The 24454-nt window shown below is 43.1% G+C and overlaps 1 protein-coding gene across 1 annotated transcript in view; it reads left to right on the top strand.

Moving 5' to 3' along the window:
• LOC142289956 (chymotrypsin-like elastase family member 1) overlaps window positions 1–23497 on the top strand; it is a 40891-nt gene extending 17394 nt beyond the window's left edge. The window contains exons 3-7 of the mRNA XM_075333900.1: window positions 2523–2623; window positions 10331–10456; window positions 11144–11280; window positions 21321–21466; window positions 23333–23497. Coding sequence (XP_075190015.1) covers window positions 2523–2623; window positions 10331–10456; window positions 11144–11280; window positions 21321–21466; window positions 23333–23497 — 675 coding nt within the window. The remainder of the gene's footprint in view (window positions 1–2522; window positions 2624–10330; window positions 10457–11143; window positions 11281–21320; window positions 21467–23332) is intronic.
• Window positions 23498–24454: the final 957 nt, after the last annotated feature.

Here is a 24454-nt window from a genome sequence, read left to right as displayed (position 1 = left end):
ATTGCACAGGTGTGCCTTAAGCGGTCTTTACACGCTACAACATATCTAATGATGTGTCGGCGGGGTCACATCGTAAGTGACGCACATCCGGCATCGTTAGTGGTGTTGTAGCGTGTGACAGCTACGTGCGATTGCGATTGAACGTAAAACCGTTCATCGCATACACGTTTTTCATTTGCTAAAAATTGCACGTCGGGTTGTTCAATGTTCCCGAGGCAGCACACATCGAAGTGTGTGACACCCCGGAAACGATGAACAGATCTTACCTGCGTCACGCGGCTCCCGTCGGTAATGCGGAAGGAAGGAGGTGGGCGGGATGTTTACGTCCCGCTCATCTCCACCCCTCCGCTTCAATTGGCCGGCATCATTGTGACGTCGCTGTGACGCCAAACGTCCCCTCCCACTCCAGGAAGTGGATGTTCGCCGCGCACATCGAGGTCGTATGGAAGGGTATGTACTTGTGACGGCAATTAATCGTTTGTGCAACAAATTGAACATACGATGGGGGTGTGTCACATCGCATACGATATCGTATGCTTAATTGTAAGGTGTAAAGCAGGCTTTAGGCTGGCCACAATTAAAGGCCACTCTAAAATGTGCAGTTTTACAGTAGTGGGTGAGTCCACGGGTGGGGTCAGAAAACCTGTCAATATCTGGTGTGTCCACTATATGCGTCATGCAGTGCAGCACATCTCCTTCATATAGAGTTGATCAGGTTGTTGTTTGTGGCCTATGGAATGTTAGTCCACTTCTTTTCAATGGCTGTAACAAGGTGCTGGATATTGGCAGTAACTTGAACACACTCTTGTATAGGCCGATCCAGAACATCCCAAACATGCTGAGTGGGTAACATGTCTAGTGAGTATGCTGGCCATGCAAGAACTGGGATGTTTTCAGCATGAGACCATGCATTATCATACTGCCACATGAGGTGATGGTCGTGGATGTGTTGGGGAATTAGGGTTAGGTCCACCCCTGCATGGCACACTGATGTCCTGTGAAACAAAAATGTAAATGCATTGTGTAATATCACCACCAGGTGGCAGTGTTGCAGCACAGTTGTCCTGGCACCTGGGTGGGCAGAGGGAGAGAAGTAGGAGGAGGAAGATACGGGTATATAAGAGAGAGACAATGGGGAGGGGCGAAGAGAGTCCCTGGGAAGATGTAAGAGTAATAAACCCACCATGACAATTCTGATCCTATGGGTCACCCCTGCGGCCGTAAGCGGGATCCAGTCCCCAAGAAGAGGGGTTGAGTCTTACAGTCAGGGTCTGGCTTTTGTTTCTTCTGGCTGCTAATACTCAATGAATTCCTCACTCACTGAAAGGTCAGTGTGCCCTCAGGTAGAAGGGTGGCCTGAGCATGGATGGGAGGGCCCTGTCAGTTGCAGTCCTTTATACATGTTAGTGTCCCCTGTGGGTGGTGTGAAGTGGTTCAACAAACTTCATGATCCGGTTCGGGCCAGTGTGAAGCGTAGTGATAGAAGGAGAGGCCTAGAGGTGACAGATAGTACCCAGGTGACAGAGATACGAACTGCTGCTAAATTATGTATGAGAGGAAAAGTTGTAAGGAACCCCCATGGGAAGAGTACTGGTGCCGGCGAAGCGCGGACCGAGATGATGTGGAAAATAACAGAAAATAAAGTTGGCTTCTTTTGAGAAAATAGACTTTGACTGCACTTTATTTCCTGAGAATGTAAATGTGGTGTTGCCTGAAACTGATTCGGAGTCCTCCTGTGTGTGGTGCGGTGATGGGGAGACGAGGGGTTAATGATAGGATGTGCTGTGACCTGTCGTCCCCCTGCACGCACGACTACAATCACTGCCTGCCCCTTGTCCTCCACCACAGATGAATGGCACAACAATGGGCCTCAGGATCTCGTCACAGTGTCTCATTGCATTCAAAATGGCATGAATAAAATACACCTACGTTAGTTGTCCGTAACATATGCCTGCTCATACCATAACCCCACTACCACCATGGGCCACTTGTTTCACAATATTGACATCAGCAAACCCCTCACCCACACAACGCCATATACACAGTCTTCCATCTACCCTGTACAGTGAAAACCAGGATTCTTTCGTGAAGAGAACACCTCACCAATGTGCCAGATGCCATCTAATTCAACATTTTCCAAAGCAAATCAGTTACGATGACGAGTTACAGACAGGTGGAGACCCCAGTGAGGATGATGAACATGCAGATGAGCTTCCCTGAGGCGGTTTCTGACAGTTTGTGCAAAAATTCTTTGGTTTTGCAAACCAATTGCTGCATCGGCTGTCCGGGTGGCTGGTCTGAGATGACCTTGGAGGTAAAGATGCTGGATTTTGAGGTCCTGTGCTGGTGTGGTTACACGGGGTCTGTGGTTGTATATTTTTTTCCTATACCAAAAAACTTTTACTAAAAATTGTCATTAAGCTAAATGTTCCTATGATAATTATGAGCTGCCACATCCATTAATCTTAGTCTATAACAATACTGCGTTTTTTGTGATGTCTTCTCTTCTTGGTTTTCTCCAGGTAACCCTTCAGTATCTGTCTGGTGGATATTGGTACCACACCTGTGGAGGCACTCTCATCCGTGCTAACCGTGTGATGACCGCTGCTCATTGTGTGGACATGTAATCACAATTTTTATGATTTGTTATTATATAAATACATATTGCATAATGAAACTATTATTTACACAATCTCATTAAAGGCATATATAAAAATCAAGTAGATTACAGAATCTTGGTCATCAAGGGCTGGCCAGGCATCTAAACTTTTGGTAATTTACAAAGTGGACCATCAAACCCATTGGTTGTAGACTAAAAGGTCAGGTAATGGACATGGACCCCTTTTTTTTATCCGTTTACAGCAGTTTTAGAGAAACTGGGCTTCCAAAAAATCACTACTAATTTTTGTGCACAAATGTACAACTTTTTTAGAAAAATGACCATGGTTTATTGGGAGTGTACAAAACATAAAAAAAATGTAGATTTTTTTTTTTTTTTTAAATTAAAGCTACAAAATGATAGCATGCCTCATAGCAAGTGTAGATTTCATTTCCTGATTTTGGGACTGGTTCCCACTGTGTCAAATTTAGTATAAGGTATCGTATTTTTCGGATTATAAGACACACTTTTCCTCCCAAAAATTTGGGAAGAAAATATGGGGTGCATCTTAACCCCTTAACGACCCATGACGTACTAGATATGTCATGGATCGTGTTCCGGTAAGCCCCGCCCCCTGCCGCCGGTCGGCGGCGGCGATCGGCGCACATATCAGCTGTTATCAACAGCTGATATGTGTGCCTGCTAGCCGCGGGTGGAATCGCTTCCACCCGCGGCCATTAACCCCTTACATTTCGCTGCCAAAGTCTTGGCAGCGATATGTATATGGGCGCCGCCATGACAGTGACTTACCCCGCCCCCGCCGGAAGTCACGTGACATGATCACGTGACTTTCGGTGGTTGCCATGGTAGCACAGGGTCATGTGATGACGCCTGTGGCTAACATGAGTCACTTCCTCTCAATGCCGGAATACAGCCGGCATTGAAAGTGAAGCAGCAAATCTGCAGTTCTCAGCTCTGTAGCTGAGATCTGCAGATTGTGCAAAGCGATCGGATTGCTGATCGCAATAGCCCCCTAGGGGGACTAGTAAAATAAAAAAAAAAAGTAAAAAAAAAGTTTTAAAAAATTAAAAAAAAATAAAAAAAACCTAAAAGTTCAAATCACCCCCCTTTCACCCCATTGAAAATTAAAGGGTTAAAAAAATAAAAAATACACACATATTTGGTATCGCCGCGTTCAGAAATGCCCGATCTATCAAAATATAAAATCAATGAATCTGATCAGTAAACGGCGTAGCGGCAAAAAAATTCCAAATGCCAAAATTACGTTTTTTGGTCGCCGCAAATTTTGCGCAAAATGCAATAACAGGCGATCAAAACGTAGCATCTGCGCAAAAATTGTACCGTTAAGAACGTCAGGTCAAGACGCAAAAAATAAGCCATCACTGAGTCTCAGATCCTGAAAAATGAGAACGCTACGGGTTTTGGAAAATGGCGCAAAACGTGCGCCACGTTTTTCGGACAAGCTTGTGAATTTTTTTTAACCCCTTAGATACAAGTAAACCTATACATGTTTGGTGTCTATAAACTCGCACCGACCTGAGGCATCATACCCACACATCAGTTTTACCATATAGTGAACACGGTGAATAAAATATCCCAAAAACTATTGTACAATCCCACTTTTTTTGCAATTTTTCCGCACTTGGAATTTTTTTGCCGTTTTCCAGTACACTATATGGTAAAACTTATGGTTTCATTTAAAAGTACAACTCGTCCCGCAAAAAACAAGCCCTCATATGGCAAGATTGATGGAAAAATAAAAAAGTTACGCCTCTCGGAAGAAGGGGAGCAAAAAACAAAAACACAAAAACGGAAAGTGCCCGGGGGCTGAAGGGGTACAAATGTAGCTTACCGGGGGTGGCGGAGAGGAGACACAGAAGGCAGGTGAGATGCTGTGCTGCTCTGATTGGCTCTGTACGGCTGGCGGCGCTGCTCCCTACGGCTCTGTACAGCGGCGCTGCTCACTGCGGCGGGTGGTGCGGTATGGACCATTCTGAAGATGTCGGAGGTGAGAACTTCAAATAATGGCACCCAGAGTAAGCGCATGCGCAGATGGAGCTCATGGCTCAAGATCTCATCTGCGAATGTGCCGCCTCCGGGCGCCATCTCTTTGAAGCCCTCACCGCTGACATCTTCAGAATGGTCCATACCTCACCACTCACAGCACAAAGCAGAGCCTCACAGAGCAGAGCCAACACAGCAGAGCCGCAGGGAGCAGAGCAGTGCCAGCCCAGAGCAGAGCCGCACAGAGCTGCGCTTGCAGCCCCAGCACAGTGGTAAGACACCACCGGATTATAAAACAGACCCCATTTTTTTTTTTACCTTTTTGTCTCTGAATTTGGGATGTGTCTTATAATCCAGTGTGTCTTATAAAACGAAAAATATGGTATGTACTTTTTAATACATTTAGTGCAATTCACTCCAACCAACTTTTTTTTACATATTGAATAAAAAAATGAAAGCTTTTAAGGGACTCTCTCAGTAGCATTAACTTTGATAAGCCATCTACATGTGCATGTAGATCATAGAAAATAAAAAAAAATATACCTTGATATCTGTGATCCGATGTCTTAGTCCAAAGAAATCCATATTTTTGAGCTGTTAAGATCTATGGGCCGGACACAGATCTCCCTGAGAATCTGCCTCCAAAGCTTATTTTACATATTAAGACATGTAAGGATTATGCTGGAATAAATTTTAGATTACATATATCAAGGTATCATTTTATTCAAATTTCTATGACCTACAGTGATCAGCATAAAAAATTGCACCCATAACATATGTATCAGAAAACCTTTACTTTTCTTTCAGAATTAACTTTTTATATGGGTTAAACTTAACTTAGTACAAAATATTCCTTCAAATGTGAGCCATTGATTGTAAACAAGATTTGTTACTTGCACACCCAAAAAAGTAATTTTCCTAAAACATTTATTCAAGAAGCTGTTGCACAAAAGAGTACAAGATTTTGCAATGAAAGTTATACGGTATTATTATCTTTACTTTCATGTGATCACAGTTAAGAAAAAAATGTGCTATGAAACTAAGTCTTATTAAAATTCTGGAAACTGTTCTAGTGTTCCATGAGATATTGATTAAAATCTTACTTTCAAAGAGGATGTACTCATTAGTGCTGAGCACTATACATGCCCATACAGTGGCATGTAAACGTTTGGGCACCCATGGTCAAAATAACTGTTTGTGAACAGTTAGGCTAGGTTTGCACACTGCGTCTTTTTGACGCTGCGTTTTTGTGCGTTTTTGGCCGCTAAAAACGCACAAAAACGCACCTGCGTTGAAAAAACGCATCAATAAACACACGCGTTTTTACCGCGATTTGGTGCGTTGTTGGCTGCGTTTTGCTGCGTTTTTGATCTCTGCGTTTTGCTGCGTTTTTCCAATGCATTGCATGGGGGGAAAACGCAGAAAAACGCAGGAAAGAACTGACATGTCCATTTTTTTTTTTTAACTCAAAAACGCAGGTAAAAAAAACAGATGTGTGCGGACAGCAAAAATGAAAACTCATAGACTTTGCTGGGGAAGCAAAGTCCTGCAGTTTTAAGGCCAAAAACGCACCCGAAAAACGCGCATAAACGCCGCGAAAAACGCACTGGGCGCACATAGCCTTAAGCAAGTTAAAGATGACATGATCTCTAAAAGGAATAAACTTCAAGATGACATGTTTCCTTTGTATTTTAGGCAAAAAAAACAATATTTTCCTCTGTTACATTTTTAAATTAACCAAAAAAGAAAATGGGATGATGCAAAAGTTGGGCACCCTGCATAGTTAGTACCTAGTAGCACCCCCTTTGGCAAGTATCACAGCGTCTCCACACTTTTTGTAGCCAGCCAATAGTCTTTCAATTCTTGTTTGAGGGATTTTCATCCATTCTTCCTTGGAAAAGTCTTCCAGTGCTGTCAGATTCCTGGGTCGTCTTGCATGCACTGTTCTTTTGAAGTCTAGCCACAGAATTTCAATGATGTTCAGATCAGGGGACTGTGAGGGCCATTGTAAAATCTTCAGCTTGCGTCTTTTGAGGTAGTCTATTGTGGATTTTGACCTGTGTTTAGGATCATACTGCTATGGGCCAAACAATAAATCACATAACCAATTATCTAATTCCGAAGTCTATAAAAAGAAAAACGCACGAGGCGTACTGGGGGATGGGTCCAGCACAAACAAGAAAGGGAAAAAAACTAATGGAATAAAATCCAACTGTATTATTAATCTTTCTGACTACATACTTAAGGAAGAGTAAGTTCTATTCTAAATAAAGGCCTCTCCTTTTTGTCCTACGTTTAACATCAAAGACTTTGATCTATTTTTAGACTTTCAAGTTTTTATAAGAAAACTGACCTTGATGAGACACTTTGATCTTAACAAAGGAAATGATAGGACCAAAAAGGTGGAGGACAGTATAGATACATTTTGACATACTTCCCTGAAGGCCAAGTCTCAATTTTATCCCATTAATAGTAAAGTACATCATATTAAAACATTTTGCGATATGGTGCTTGATGAATTTAAAAACTTGAACTCTAGTAATAATAATGCTATCCATAACCTTCATTTTAGAGAGAAAAAAGTGCTGAAAAACAATACAGATATTGTAATAAGATCAGCTGATAAAGGTGGAGTGGGGGGGTAGTAATACAAAAAAGAAATTATTATATAGGAGTAGCATATACCATTCTCTCCAACCCATTACAATACTACAAAGCCTCTGAGGAATTGTATTCTTCAGTTGTCCAAGTGTATACAAATCTTATGCTGGAAGCTGTTTCTAATAATATTCTGAATGATTCGGAAAAGAAATTCCTATTAATGAAGAATCCCAGGATGGCATTTTTATACCATCTACCTAAGATCCACAAAAATCTTACAAATCCCCCAGGCAGACCCATCATTCCAGGGAATGATTACCTGATCTCCAATTTAGCCTCTTACATTGACGAGATCATGCGCTATCATGTGCTGAACCTCAACAGCTATCGAAGAGATTCAGCCCAATTAATCTCATTGGTTAAAAATATAGAATGGAAAGACACCTACTACTTCATTTCTATAGATGTATCAGCGTTATACTCTAATATCAAACATGAAATAGGTCTAATAAGTTTCTCTTTTTTCCTTGAACTTGATGACAGAATTACATGCATGCAGAAGGATTTTATACTAAAAGGGTTGGCTTTTATTCTTCAAGAAAAATTTTTTTTTACCTTCTTAGATAATTTATACCAGCAGATTCTTGGGACAGCAATGGGAAGTAAGGTAGCACCAACTTATGCCAATCTATTCTTGGGAATATTCGAAGCTGTGTACATTGAGAAATCTATATTTAATAAGAACATTTATTGATGATCTGTTCTTTATATGGGACAATAGAGATAATAATATTATGCAATTCATCAAACACTTTGAACAACAAATGGGGATTGTCCTTCTCACCTATCATCAATAATAATATGATTGATTTTCTTGATCTGACTTTTTCGCATCATAATGGTAAAATCATCACAAAAACCGCTCCCCGCATGATTTGGGCAGTTTTTTAACCCTTTTAATATACTACTGCTTTGGAATTCTAGCCATCAACCTTTATATAGAGCAGCAATGAAATTCCTAGACTATATTATTATATATCCAAGATTTTCTGGCTAACTTTACTGATCATCTAGTTGCTATTTTTAAATTATATATAAAATAAAAAATATTTTTATTTTTAACTTAAACATTTTTTACTTAATTGTTTTTTATCTTTAATTCTACAAATATTTTTTATTTTATAAGTGTTTTACATTTGTTAGGTCGACTTACATTTATATTTATATTTTATATTTTATTCATTTTTACCAATGGAGTCCTTTCTTCTTCATATTTTAATTTTTTTTACCTAATATGTGGACAGACTTTTACAGATATATGGTATATACATATATATTTTTTATAGAACTCATAAAAGAAATTCTAAATCGCCCCTCTTCATAATTTTTATTATTTAAAAAAAAAAATATATATATTAAAAAAAAAAATTCTATTTGAAACTTTTTTCTAAATGATCATTTTTCCTCGCCATTTCTTCGTCTTTGTAGTGGCTCACAGGAATAAGCATTTTGATCATGGATATTAGTAAAGGGGTTGTGTGAGTGCTAGTCATCTTAAAACACAATAATGCAAGAAATAATATTTTTTCTTTTTTCCAATGTCTTTTATTTAATATTGTACAACATATTATTTAATGAGTACACATCTTTTCATTTATTTGAAAATGTTTTTGGATGTTGGATAATGTTTTATTTAATGAATTTGAATCAATTTCACAATGCTGCGTCACTGCATGACAGGGTTGCCCTCTGATTGTTTTGTATCCTCAGTGGGCAGGCTCTTTATCTGTCAGCAGGTATATAAGTCTGTTCAGCTGTACTCTTTGACACTGTTGTTGATTTCCATGGTTCTGTGGACGGGGACTTGTTCCCAGAAACACGTCGACCTGTAAAATAAAATACTAATATTAATCAACACTCTTTCGCATTGGTGGTAGTGCGGCAATATATCCATTCTCTTCTTCAGTATCTATAGGATCATTATCATAACAGCTATCCTCTTTTCAACTTCAGCTTTTTTACAGATGATGTTATGTTTTATCAAGAATTTGTTGAAATTTCCTTGATTTCATTTGTCCCTCTACCCTTGAAATGTTCCCTGCGTTATTTCTTGCAACACAACTGATTTATTCACCCCAATTTTTAATGATTGGCAAAAGATGTTTTTTTCCTGAAATTATGTGCCCTTCTTTTTTTTCTCCACACTTTGTGGCTAAAGAGTTCTATTTTAACCTCATTGGTCCATATGACTTATTTCCAAACTGTATCAGGCTTGTTTAGATCATCTTTTGCGTACTTCTGACCCTGAATTTTATGGTGAGGATGCAGGAGAGGTTTTCTTCTGATGACTCTTCCATGAAGGTCATATTTGTTCAGATGTACCACAACTCTAGAGTCTCCTAAATCTATCTGAAGGTCTTTTGCAGTCAAGTGGGGGTTCTGGTTTGACTTTATAGCAATCCAACAAGCAGCTCTCACAGAAATTGTGCTTGCTCCTCCAGACCTTATCTTGACCTCCATTGTTCTTGTTAACTGCTATTTTTTAATTATATTTCAAACTGAGGAAAGGGCAATTTGAAAACGCTTTGCTATCTTCCTATTGCCTTCTCCTGCTTTGTGGGCCTGCACCATTTTCATTTTCAGAGTGCTAGGCAGCTGCTTAAAATAACCAATGTCTGTGTGTTTTTTGGCATCAAGTTAGAGGACGCTGGGTTTTTATAAATCGGTGAAATTTGCATCACCTGTTGTTTCCTAACAATGATAGTGAACAGATTAATTAACATCTGAAACCTTGATCAAAGTTATCTGAGCACATAAATCTCCATGGATGCCCAACGTTTGCATTGGCCCACTTTTCTTTTTGTAATTTTTCAACTCTAAAAGATGAAATGATATATTTTTGTGCCTAAAATACAAAGGAAATGCATGATCTTTAAATGTATGCCTTTTAGAGATCATTTCATCTTCAACTTGCTTAACAATAATTTTGATCCGGGGTGCAATATGTTACTGCTCAAAAGACTCTGTAAATGATTTTTTTGTGGCTTCATGTCATTTTGAAAAACAGAAAGAAAATATGACTTTTTATGTCATCATTCTCTACAGCACCGCACCCTTCCGAGTTGGCCTTGGAGAGTACATTCTTGGCGTTAATGATGGCACTGAGCAGTATATATCAGTCTCATCTATCAGGAAACACGCGAGCTGGAACAGCAATAATGTAGCTGCCGGGTAAGAAATTGACCTGTATGAAAAAAGGATTCAACTGCAAAGGAAAGCGCTTCTATGTACAGTCCACAAAAAATGCACAATTACATAAATCATCATTAAATCAAATCACAAATCCCCATTGCACTTTTTTTAAAAAAAATAATAAATAAATAAACAAAAACCTTTGATTTTGAGTTATCTATTTACTTTATTATTATTATCATCATCATTATTATTATTATTATTATTATTACTACTATATAGTTACATAGTTAGATAGGTTAAAAAAAAACCTAGGTCCATCAAGTACAACCTTTCTCCATCAATTATACATTTTTGTCAGTAAATTATCTATAATTGACAATATTATGTGTATTGAGGAAATCATCCACCACTTTTTGAAAAGTTGTTGTAGTGTCAGCCATTACTACCTCTTGTGGTAGAACATTCCAGTTTGTTGTTTTTATTTTTATTATTATTATTATTAGTTCTACTGATATAGTAAAATTGTGTATATTGACCCCCATCATCCATGTACCCAGAAAAAATGTATTAATAATTTCTTAATTCACAAGAATCTTTGCACTAAAAGGAATCTTTCATCTGTATTGCCTCCAGTAATGTCAATATATACAGAGCAAGTGAATTTTCTATCTACCTATGTATGTGTGATGTTCAGGAAAACATTTTTCTCATCTCTCCATACAGAAATGACATTGCTATCCTGTGGTTGCCCGTCAGTGCCACCCTGAACAGTGCCGTGAAAGTGGCTACACTGCCAGCAAGTGGCGCTACCCTGGCCAACAACTATAATTGCGTTGTTACCGGATGGGGAAAAACCAGCAGTAAGTTCTTTGTGTACAATATTTTTGATGCTTGGAGCTTGATTATATTGCAAGAGATTACTTAGCTATGTATTTCTTTGCACTGATGTTTTCTTTATTGCTAATTTGGCTTCTAAATGCAAATTTAAAGGGATTTTCCAGTTTCAAAAGATCACCTCTACTTCCGCTGCAGTTTGTTCTAAAAACACCAAAGAGCTCACCAGCTCCTGATGTCAACTCGGATAGAGGCACTGAGCTCAATTATTGGCTGCAGCACTATCAACGTGATATCAGCAGACAATAACGGATATCAAGAGAAGCGACAATCACTGAGCTCTGGACCTGAGGAGAGTGAGTAAAACACACTTTCTATTTTTAAAACAAACTGCAGCTGGGAAAAAGGTGTTTTCCACAATCAGTAAACCCATTTAAGCAACTTTTTAGACAATCTTCATTAAAAAATGTCCCACAATCTGTAAGTTCTTCACTCAGAAAGCTTCTCTGCAAATTCTGACAGTAAGGGCTCTTTTCCACTTGCGATTTTTTGGTGCGAGTGCGATCCGATAAAAAATGTAAGTCAATGGGGAAAAATTGGACCGTACTTGGATGACATCTGGTGGCGGTGTGATTGTCACAGAATGACAGAATAGAGAATATAGAATCTTATTAAGGTGTAATGAAGCCCCTGGTTTATGGATACTAAATTTATACAGGGATGAAGGGGATTAATCTTTTTGTCAAAATTACCCCCAAAAACCTGACACAGTGCTGTCCAGCAAACCATGTGGTGTTCTCACACATTAATAATATCTACCCTGATTAGTCCCACTATAAATGATGAACAAAAAGCATCAGGGGTTATACGATAGGGACGTCAATTAGTGGGACAGAGCACATTAGGCACTGTCCTTGTGAAGACAGGAGACAAAGCATGGGGCCCGACAGGGTTACTAGGGTCCTCTATCGGGATAGAAACTTGATACACATGTATTTAAAAGTCTCTCATTCTTTCATTAGAGCTGTCACAAACGGCTTGATCAGTCCAAGCTTAATGTGAAGTGGTGTCAGGAGAATTTTAGTGGGATCAACTAAACATTGTGCAACTATATTTTTGAGTCCAGGATGCACAGATGTTCTTTTTGGCCAATCATTTTTGCTCCAGTGATGCGTCCTATCCCAACTGTCCCATTCACATAAAAAGCATGGGTACTTCGTGTATAATCCGTGCTGTCCAAGGAGCAAAGAGAGAACTTTCAGATCACCACATATTGTCACATGGAGATTTTTTTTAAAAAAACTCGCCGACTGTCATGTTGGCATCAAGGTCTGTTCACATTGTTTGACACTCTGTCTGATGATCTCTCTGATGTTTCTGATCAGCTCAGGCAGATGCTCATTTATAGACAGGTTAGCAGTTATTCTTATTGAAATTTTATATTTGTAACAATTTTTAATGATATTTGAATAAAAATTAATATTTTATCACTTAGTTTCTATAGCTTCATTGTTCTGAAAATACCAATCAGACATTGTGTGTTAGGTTAGCAGGAGTTAACCTCTGCTAGCCTGGTCATTAGGTTTCTTTGATCACATGTTGTAAGGATGCCAATCACTGCTGCTCTTCTCATTTTTAGGCTGGAGAAAATCTTCTACATATACCGACTATAGTTTATGATGTGTTGGTCTGAGAATTTCGGTGTCCCAGACTTGCTAAAGAAAGAGTTGCTCTATGCTTGGTGTTGTTGTGAAGTCACTCGTCATCTTGTTATTTCCACCCTGCTCTTGTTTTCCTCCTGATCTCTTGTTGCTGTGTGTGTGTGTGTGTGTGTATATGTGTGTGTATGTGTGTGTGTGTGTGTATGTATGTGTGTATGTGTGGGTGTGTGTGTGTGACACAGAGTTTTGGTTCCCCTGTTTGTCTATTTCTGTGGGCTAAATCACACTCCTGTCCTGTTCTCCCCTGGAGAAGGGAGAGGGGCTATAAGATCAGAAAGGAGACTCAGACATCCCCACCATAAGGAGTGTCTCTGAGAATAGGGATAGCACAGGGCCCCCTAGTTTGATGGTCAGCTTAGGAGCCCCAGTTTCCCTCTATTCCTATAGTCCCTCATAACATATATTGACCATCTTTGAGCATTTAATTTTCTTGAAAACAAATTCTAAATTCTCATAGCTTTCCTTCAAGTGCACAAAATGACCAACATGCACTGGAGCTTACTTGCTGCTATTGTCCAGTAGCAGCTTTCAGACTTTCTTTGGATGAATTAGTAAACAGTCTCCACTCATTCACATTGTACTCAATGTTAAATTTTTCCATCAGTCCAGGAACATCACTGCAATGCACTAAGGAACCGTCTTGAGAAAAGTATGGCAGGAATTTCTTTTCTCTGCTTCTCTACCATGAAAATGAGGTACCAGGAGCTAATAGCACTATAGCATCCCACAGCAAGCAATCACAGCACAGCTTTCAGTTCTTATACTGCTGAGGTAAAATGAAAGCTGTGCTCTGATTGTTTGCTATGGAAACCACCACAGCATTAAGACCTGTAACTAAAAAGAAATGTCTTTATTCCCCATAACAACCAATCACAGAGCAGCTTTTATTTCTTATATTGCTGTAGCAAAATGAAAGATGCTATTATTGGCTTGTATGGACACCACCACACTCTTTGAAAGCTGGGTTAAAAATGTCTTCTCTGCCCACGGCTCCTCGCCCGTGAGTGAAAGGGGATAGTTTTTGGGGTTTGGGAAGTCGGTCCGTGACGCCACCCACGGTTTGTGGTGAGGTTGGGACACCACTGCTGCTCTGGACGAGGATCCCGGGAGCGATGACAGGGAGCAGCCGAGATGTTTCTTTCCCCTCCGTGGGTAGGGGGTTTTGGGTGGTCCCGGGGCCCGGTGAGGTGACTGGAATGTGGATGGCAGGGTTTGGTGAGGTGCAGGGTCGCGGGGGCAGCGCGGTGCCAGACGGCATGGTGGTACTCACTCAGCCAATAACGTACACGGAGTCTCTAGTAAAACAAACGGCTGGATGGACAGGTCCCGCAGCCGGCTGCAGTGGTCACTCCCGGTAGGTTGGCGGTGGCTGCCTTTCCCTGCACCAGTAGTGTGTTTTCGGCCCCGATGGCTTCCCACCGGTAACCCGCTCCCCAGCTTTGATAGGCGCCGGAGGAGCTCCTTTTGCCCGCAGGCTCTGGCCCTGGGAATTGTAGCCTTGGCGGTGACTGTATTTCCCTTCACGGTTTGGACGGTTGCCTTCAATCGGGTCTTTGCTGCTGGGAAATCCCGGAGGTTCCCGTCGCTAATGGATTTGACCGGTTAAACGGCGATTCCAAGCCTGGTTGGGGTCCGTAGGCCCTGCCGAATGGTGCTAGCTTCTCTTCGCTCCCCGGTTCGGTACCGGCGGGCCACCGCCCGACCCCGGTCCTACGGTTCTGCGTCGATCGGCCTCTCCTGCAGACGGCCACCACCGTCTGCCAACCTTGCTGTATGTGCCCGGGCCACGTACCTGGACACGGTCAGACTGCTCCTCACTTGCCACTTACTCCTTCACTCTCCCTAACTGTTCTCCTTCCTTTTCCCACCTCCAGGACTGTGAACTCCTCAGTGGGTGGGGCCAACCGCCTGGCTCCACCCCACCTGGTGTGGACATCAGCCCCTGGAGGGAGGCAACAAGGATTTGTGTGTGCCTGGTGTGCCTAACCGGGGTGTGGGGTGTGTTGTTGCAGTACCTGTGACGACCTGGCTTGTCCAGGGCACCACAATACCAAAATCATCCACCAAAGGTCATGCAAAGGGGTCAAAGTACGGTGCAAGAAAAAGCCAATGGGGTCAGGGTTTGTGAAAAAACTGTACGTGATGGAATTTTTTCAATATTTTTAGTGAATTCAGAGAACAAAAGTATATGAAAATCACCTCTTACTTTTCAAACAATTTTCCCCTTGCAGACCTGTGCAGTTTACTGTTATGATCGGAACAGTTGTCACTTTTAACCCCTTAAGCGGTCATAATGTTACTGCCCGCGGTCTGCCGGCGGCAGCGTGCCGCGATCGGCACACATCTCAGCTGATTTTCACAGCTGAGATGTGTGCCTGCTAGGCACGAGCAGAATCGTTATCTGCTCGTGCCGTTTAACCCTTTATATGACGCTGTCAATATGTGACAGCGCCATTATAAGCGCGATCGCGGTAAACTTTTACTTACCGCCCGATACCGGAAGTCACGTGACGCGATCACATGACTTCCGATAGTTGTCATGGTAGCACAGGGTCATGTGATGACTCCTGTACTACACCTGACTTGCTTTCACTTTCGCTGTGCCAGCGGCACAGCAAAAGAGAAAGAGAGCGTATCTGCTGTTTACAGCCTTGTAGCTGTGATCAGCAGATACTGCAGAGCGATCGGATTGCTGATCGCAATAGCCCCCTAGGGGGACTAGTAAAATAAAAAAAAAAAGTTAAAAAAAAAGTTTTAAAAAATTAAAAAAAACCAAAAAAACCTAAAAGTTCAAATCACCCCCCATTCGCCCCATTGAAAATTAAAGGGTTAAAAAAAAATAAAAAATATACACACATTTGGTATCGCCGCGTTCAGAAACGCCCGATCAAAATATAAAATCAATTAATCTGATCAGTATACGGCGTAGCGGCAAAAAAATTCCAAACGCCAAAACAACGTTTTTTTGTCGCCATAACTTTTGCGCAAAATGCAATAAGAGGCGATCAAAACGTAGCATCTGCGCAAAAATGGTACCATTGAAAACGTCAGCTCGAGACGCAAAAAATATGCCATCACTGAGCCATAGATCCAGAAAAATGAGAACGCTACGAGTCACGGAATATGGCGTAGAACGTGCGCCACTTTTTTCGGACAAACTTCCGATTTTTTTTTAACCCCTTATATAAAAGTAAACCTATACATGTTTGGTGTCTACGAACTCGCACTGACCTGAGGCATGACACCCACACATCAGTTTTACCATATAGTGAACACAGTGAATAAAATATCTCAAAAACCATAGTGCTATCGCACTTTTTTTGCAATTTTTCTGCATTTGGAATTTTTTTGCCATTTTCCAGTACACTATATGGTAAAACTGATGGTTTCATTTAAAAGTACAGCTCGTTCCGCAAACAATGAGCCCTCACATGACCATATTGACTGAAAAATAAAAAAGTTACGTCTCTCAGAAAAAGAATGGGGAAAAAAAAAACGGAAAATAAAAAACAGCCGGTCGTGAAGGGGTTAATAATATAATAAAAACATTATTAATGATTTTGTTGCTCTAAATTAAATAGAACATGTATATGAAAATGTTTTTAACAACCATTCATGAATTCTAATTGAAATTAGTCAAATTATTTGGTCATTTTATAATTTTTCCATTATTTCATTAAATACACAAACTTGAAGATTGCTTTAAAACATCCCTTTTTATATACTCTACTAGGGACATAGTTATCTAATCAAAACAGATTCAATATTCTATGTCTATTAACAGACCTAAACAAATATGAATCAATTGACACCCTTTCAATATAATATTTTTAAAATCAATATTTTTTTATTCAAGAATTTAAAAAAAAAAAACATAATAAAAAAGGACAATAACACCAGTGTGGAAGCAGACAAACAGCCAAAATAAGACAATACATTTTCAATCATCAAATGTATACTATTCAGCATTAATATCTGACTTTAAATAACCCCAAATATCAATAAATATCAATGAACAATATTAAATACACAGTAAAAAGTTATATATAAAGTGCAAACGTGCCTATTGCAATACCCCATTAATTAATGATCATGCCCACGATCAGTCCTGCTGTATTTTCTAAAACCAACTACACATAGCTCTAAATAAGCCTAATAAAGTGCATAGTGGATTAGCAGCTTCACAAGGGTTGTAAACAATAGTATTGCAGCAACCTAATTACTGACCAGTCCTGCCAAGATATCAAAGGTCAATTATAATGGCTCAAACTAAAGGCCCCTTTACACACTGAGACTTTCTAGGGATCCCACCAGCGATCCCAACCTGGCCGGGATCGCTACAAAGTCTCTGAGTTGCTGGTGAGCTGTCAAACAGGCAAACCTGGAAAATGACGCAACAGCGATACGGACCTGCAGAACGACCTAGCTAGTCATCGGGGACGTTGTAAAGCAGCTTTTTGAAAGGGAAGTTGCTAACGAAGTCGCTGTAAAGGCCCCTTTACACACTGAGACTTTCTAGCGATCATGCTGCACAGCGGGAAACAAAGGACCAAAGAATGGTCCTGAGAGATGTGTAGTGATCAGCAACCTCACAGCGGGGGCCAGGTCGCTGATGTGTTTCACACACTGCAATGTCGCTGGGGAGATCGCTATTACGTCACAAAACCGGTGACGTTACAGCGATGTCGTTTGTGATGTTGCAGTGTGTAAAGGGGCCTTTAGCCTAGTAAAGTGTGAAGTGACAAGTCTGGGAGGCCTCTGGCTGTGTAGTCGTGGCAGCACTGTATTCAAGGCACATCCCTGGCTTCATCACTTCTTTAATGTTGAGAGAGTGTATGTCGGTGTCTTCATCGGCCGATGCACAAAAAGGCTGCAGGCAAAAGTCCAGATGCAATAAGAACGACATTTATTCACAAAGATAAAACACTCCGGGCAGCAGATTCCGGCAATATTAGTGGAGCTGGGGACACCCTGCCCGAACGCACCCTCTGGTGGGAATATGCCCAAAGTACTCCGCTTCCTACGGGCTTCCACTCTTCAGCCAAGCATACACCGGACCCACACCGGCAGAATAGGCTTTGAGGTTGCGTTCACCTCCTTATCTCCGGTGTCCCTTGATGGTCCGCTCACACAATCACACTTGCCGCTGCAGATGTGCACTCTCCGCTGCCCCGGATCCTCTCTCCCCACACACATTCAGACCTTGCCTAGATATCCGGCCGACTCCTCCTCCCCGGTGGCAACAGCCGTCCCACCCGGCCACTAGGGGGGTGCCCTAACACATCATATACAATAATAAAAATCAACACTTTTAATAATCACAATGCCGGGTAACTATGCTAAACTAGTAGGGGGTAGGCCCACCCACTACATGCCTCCCCTCTTAAAATCCGAGCCTCCCGGCAAGGCTCTAAAACTTTAAACATATTGACACATAAAAACCTTTTGGGTCAGTCCTCAACAGCGGCACCAGTTCAGCGGCACTCCCGGTCTTTAGGGGCGCTTAATGGCGCAGCAGCGCTCCCGGTCTCTGGATAGCGCCCGGAGGCTCAACAGCGCTCCCGGTCTTAGATGGGCGCCCGGAGGCTTCAATAGCGCTCCCGGTCTTTGCTGAAGGTGCCCGGAGGCTTCAAAAGCGCTCCCGGTCTTTGCTGGAGGGCAACGGGCCCGTAAAACTTTTCAACAACAATGGAACTTTCTGCCGGTCTGGAACAACACCGGTCTTTGAAGGTGCTGAAGTTAACAACTTACTCTGGGGGCCAGGCTCGCTTCCATTCTTCCGCTTGAGCCTGGATATAGGCCCCCAGAGATTGTCCCGGCTGGCGGCGGATTCGCCTGAAAGACACAGGGGCGAAAGGCGGCTCCGCCGGTGCAGCTGCTGCAGCTCCTCTTGGGGGTGATGGTGTCTCTGCCCGAGATGGCGGTGGTGCGTCCAGCATGATGACCGGCTTGTTTGTAACATTTTGCGTTACCGCTACCACGGTTGGAACCTTCTCCGGGTCAGGGGCCGATGCAGTCGCTGTTTCCGGGACAGCAGCCCTGACACGCCGGGGTTGAGAGGGCGCGGGCGGGAGCGATCTGGCATGGCTCCGGCGCCGCTCTTGCTGCTCCTCCCACTCAATCTCCTCCTGCCACTGCTCCGCTTCCCGGGTGGTTGGCATGCGGGAGACACAAACAGCAAACAGGCCGCGGCTACCTGCGTCCGGCAGGAACTGGACTTTCTCGCCCGGCCACAAAGTATGGAGTCGCTTGGGCAGTCCTTCCACGTCGAGATGAACTCTATTATAAAAGTAATCATCCCCGGTCTCGACTTCTCGGATGAATCCATATCCGTCCTGCTGGTTGAACTTAACAACCACCCCGGTCACAAACTGCTGTGCCAGCTCCTCGCCACCAGAACCGGACAGCATTTCCCGGACGATGGTCTCGGCCAGGAGACGTTCCTGGACGGGGTCAGGCTTCGGGGTCGGGACACTGGGGCGCGGCTCCGCAGGCGGGGCGATGACTGGATCCCAGAAGAAGCCCAGGTGATCTTTCTCCAAGCGCTCAGCAAACTCCTCAGCCGGCTCCGGCACAAATGGGGAAGCGGCGGCATTAAGCTGCGGGGTCTCCCATGGGAAGACTGCAACCCCCGGACGGTTTGGCATGGGTGGGGTGGCATAGGTCGCCTTCACCTCTGTGATGGTGCTCCCGGTTTGAGCATCCCATGAGGTCTTCCAGGAAACTTTGTCCGGCCTGGTGGAACCTCCCGGTCCAATGGGAAGGTCTTCTAACGCGGCCTCGTTAGCAGGGGCGAACCGTGGTCGGCCTCGACCGAGGCTGATTAGGGCCATGGTCGTCGCCAACTCCGCGGGTTGCCCAAAGTTCTCCATCTCGGTCTCTGACGGTATCGCTGGTAATGGCGGTGATGTCGACGCTGAGACTGGGGAAAGTGGAGGCGGGTCTTCGTTTCCCGCTCTTAAACGGACTCCACCCCCAGCCTCACGCATCATCTTGACTCCTCCGCTGAGGTACTTCTTTTTCTTTTTCTTCATCTTCAATGCCCTGGAGCTGGCGCCTCCCCTCTTTGGGCGGAGTACTCTGTCCTTTTTCTTCGGCGCCGGCCAGCCCCAGGCTCTTCTTTTGGCGCCAACTTTTCGCGCGCTCTCGTTATCTTCACAGACGACGGCCATCTTGCCGCCATCTTGTGCCCGGTCCAACGCCTTGGGCACTTCTTCCTCCCACCATGGGACTGGAAATCTGTTCTCATAGCCCGGAGACGGTGCACTCGGCACCACTTGGTCTCCGGCTTCTTGGGTTCCTGGCAGGGAAATCGGATCCTGCCGACTACGCCACTTGAAGTGACAAGTCTGGGAGGCCTCTGGCTGTGTAGTCGTGGCAGCACTGTATTCAAGGCACATCCCTGGCTTCATCACTTCTTTAATGTTGAGAGAGTGTATGTCGGTGTCTTCATCGGCCGATGCACAAAAAGGCTGCAGGCAAAAGTCCAGATGCAATAAGAACGACATTTATTCACAAAGATAAAACACTCCGGGCAGCAGATTCCGGCAATATTAGTGGAGCTGGGGACACCCTGCCCGAACGCACCCTCTGGTGGGAATATGCCCAAAGTACTCCGCTTCCTACGGGCTTCCACTCTTCAGCCAAGCATACACCGGACCCACACCGGCAGAATAGGCTTTGAGGTTGCGTTCACCTCCTTATCTCCGGTGTCCCTTGATGGTCCGCTCACACAATCACACTTGCCGCTGCAGATGTGCACTCTCCGCTGCCCCGGATCCTCTCTCCCCACACACATTCAGACCTTGCCTAGATATCCGGCCGACTCCTCCTCCCCGGTGGCAACAGCCGTCCCACCCGGCCACTAGGGGGGTGCCCTAACACATCATATACAATAATAAAAATCAACACTTTTAATAATCACAATGCCGGGTAACTATGCTAAACTAGTAGGGGGTAGGCCCACCCACTACAAGTGCACAATGGTTTAGCAGCTTCCTCAAGATGTAAACAACTACAGCATTATAATTATTGCACTTGTTCCAACATATTACTGTGCACTTACTTATTCAAATGTCTCCTGGTTTTTGTATCTGCCTCCCGCCTCCGACGCACGTTTCGTCACCTTCTTCAGGGTAACATAGTTATTAGTGTCTTTTCCCCTTTTCAGAGCCCTCATCTATTAGCCAACTATCAGACATTTTATGATCAGCCTATTATGAGAAACTTCTAATAAAACAGGATTATATTTGTGCGTTACATATTCTAATGAAAAATTGATCATTGTTGCAAGAGGATACTATTATATTGAAATAATTACAATGAGAGATTATATTTCTATACAGCCAGTGGATCAGCTTCTGCTATTCTCCAGCAAGCCACTTTGCCCGTTGTGGACTTTGCAACCTGCTCTCTCAGCAGCTGGTGGGGCGCTATTGTGAAGTCAACCATGATCTGCGCTGGTGGAGATGGAGTCAAGTCTTCCTGCTATGTATGTTGCATCCTTTTCTCAATGTTATTCTTTAAAGCATTTGTCTCTCATTTAATAATAAGTAAAACTACAAAATAATTGTACAAGCAACTGTGCAATTTATCTATTGTTAAAAATCCTCTTCATTGTCAAGAACTGCAGTCTCAGAGCAGCAGATTACTAAGCAGAGAGCCTACACCACTTGCTGGCTTTGTGCCTTTATGCTTTAGAGCAGTGTTTCTCAACTCCAGTCCTCAAGACCCACCAACAGATCATGTTTTCAGGTTTTCTTCAATTAGGTTTTCAGGCTTTCCTTAATGTTTCACAGGTGATGGAATTATTCTTTGTCTAAGGCCTCCTTCACACGTCCGTGTCTCCGGTACGTGTTTGGTCCATTTCCTCATGTGTCGTAGGCACGTGCACACGTAGACCCTTTAAAATCAATGGGTCTGCGCTCACGTGCGTGTTTTTCCATGGACCTTGTGTACATGTGGAGCATACGTGTACCTGTGTGCTCCACATGTAGACATGTCCGTTTTTCTCTTGCATTATGGGTGTCACACGGACCGCACACGGACTGCACGGATGTGATCCATGTGACACGCACCGGGGAAAACAGACGTGCCTGTGAAATAAAAAGAATTTCTGTACTCACATTCTCCAGAGCTGCTGTCTCTGCCACTGCTGTCACTTGCTTCCGACCCCCGCTCATTATGCTCATTGCATATTCACTCCACTGCGGGCCAGAAGAAGCAGCAGTGGGGAGTCGGCAGTGCTGGAGACCGAAGATCAGCACCACGGACAGTAACGCCAGGGACAGGTAAGGCTGCTTTCACACATATCCAGTTTTTGCAGTGCGGCACAATCCGGCTCAAAAACCTATGCAACGGATGCGGCGAAAAAAACGGATCTGTTGCATAAGTTTTTCCATGCGGCCCGTCCGTTTATTGACGGATGCGGCTTGATACTGGGCATGCACAGTTCAAAAAACCGCATCCGGCGGATGTGGCTTTTGCCGCAGGACGCCGCATCCGGTGTCTATAGGCTTGCATTGTAAATCGTGCCACATTGCGCCGGATCCGGTGCGATGCGTTTTTTTCTCCGCAGACAAAAACATTCACTTGAACGTTTCATCCGGCCGCCGCATCAGCTAAATATGCCGCATCCGACAAAAATCGGACGCAACGCAAGGCCATGCGGCGCTAATAAAAGTCTATGTGAAAAAACCGCACCCAGCGCCAAAAAAACGGATGCGGTTTTCCCGCAAAGCGCCGTATTGTGCCGCACAGCAAAAACCGGATGTGTGAAAGCAGCCTAAGCATAAAGTTCCCGTTCTCCGTGTGTTATCACGGATAACAAACGGAGAACACACGTGTGCCATAAACATGGCACACGGAGGGCAATACACACCTTTTATACGTCCGTGAAAAACGTGCGTGATTTTCACGGACGTGTGAAGGAGGCCTAATATTGAGTAAAACCTGAAAACATGATCTGTTTGTGGGTCTTGAAGACTGGAGTTGAGAAACACAACTTAAGAGCATGAAAGCGCCGCTCTGAAGCTGGCTGATTGTGGGATCGGTCTAGCATGAGGGACGCTGCATTTTTCCATTTTAATAGAGGCAAAGCTGCCTCTACTAGCAGCCTGGGAGAGAGCTCAATGTGGACTATCAATCATTCAGGAGCACTCTGTCCCCTGACAAAGAGGAAGCCAGGAGGCAGGGGTGCATGCACTCCTGAAGAAAGAATATGAGAAAAAACATTCAATACAGAACTACCAGAATAATTCTCAGACTGTATGAAAAGTAATTATACTACAAAACTATGCAATGTACTGTATAGTACACTACTGAATTTTACACTTATCCTTCATTACTGCACACTTAGGGTGATTCCGGTGGACCCCTCAACTGCGCTGTCAACGGTGTCAACCAGGTCCATGGCATTGTCAGCTTTGGATCTTCTCTTGGATGCAACTTCTTCCGGAAACCATCGGTGTTTACTAAAGTCTCTACTTACATCTCCTGGATCAATAGTGTAAGTGAAAAGTGACAGATATGAATATTTTAAATAATGCTCACAAATACCTGTATTAATTATATAATATCCTATCATTAGAACTCACATTGAATTGCTATACTATATAGAAGAGTTGCACTAAAAATGGGTCAAGTGAAGCCCTCAGTAATGCATCTTATTATTGTTGTACAATAGATCTTGTAACTCAGCAATACTATTCCATGTACAGATGTAGCAATTCTCAAAATGACAAAGATCTCACAATGCAGAAAGATTTCACAGAAGAGTGTAACTTAACAATGTAACAATACAATGCCAATGACTTTTGTTGGTTTAAGAGTAAACTTTCTGCTTCATGATCTTGTGGGTTAGTTTAAGAAATGTTGCATCTGTATGTCTAACATAGCCACACAGCGATATAGATACAGTCAGGGCCAGAAATATTTGGACAGTGACACAAGTTTTGTTATTTTAGCTGTTTACAAAAACATGTTCAGAAATACAATTATATATATAATATGGGCTGAAAGTGCACACTCCCAGCTGAAATATGAGAGTTTTCACATCCAAATCGGAGAAAGGGGTTAGGAATCATAGCTCTGTAATGCATAGCCTCCTTTTTTTCAAGGGACCAAAAGTAATTGGACAAGGGACTCTAAGGGCTGCAATTAACTCTGAAGGCGTCTCCCTCGTTAACCTGTAATCAATGAAGTAGTTAAAAGGTCTGGGGTTGATTACAGGTGTGTGGTTTTGCATTTGGAAGCTGTTGCTGTGACCAGACAACATGCGGTCTAAGGAACTCTCAATTGAGGTGAAGCAGAACATCCTGAGGCTGAAAAAAAAGAAAAAATCCATCAGAGAGATAGCAGACATGCTTGGAGTAGCAAAATCAACAGTCGGGTACATTCTGAGAAAAAAGGAATTGACTGGTGAGCTTGGGAACTCAAAAAGGCCTGGGCGTCCACGGATGACAACAGTGGTGGATGATCG

This window comes from Anomaloglossus baeobatrachus, chromosome 2, assembly GCF_048569485.1.
Source record: "Anomaloglossus baeobatrachus isolate aAnoBae1 chromosome 2, aAnoBae1.hap1, whole genome shotgun sequence".
In the NCBI taxonomy this organism is placed as follows: Eukaryota; Metazoa; Chordata; class Amphibia; order Anura; family Aromobatidae; genus Anomaloglossus; species Anomaloglossus baeobatrachus.
Note: the sequence above shows the minus strand (reverse complement) of the source record. Positions and strands in the feature narration are given on the sequence as shown.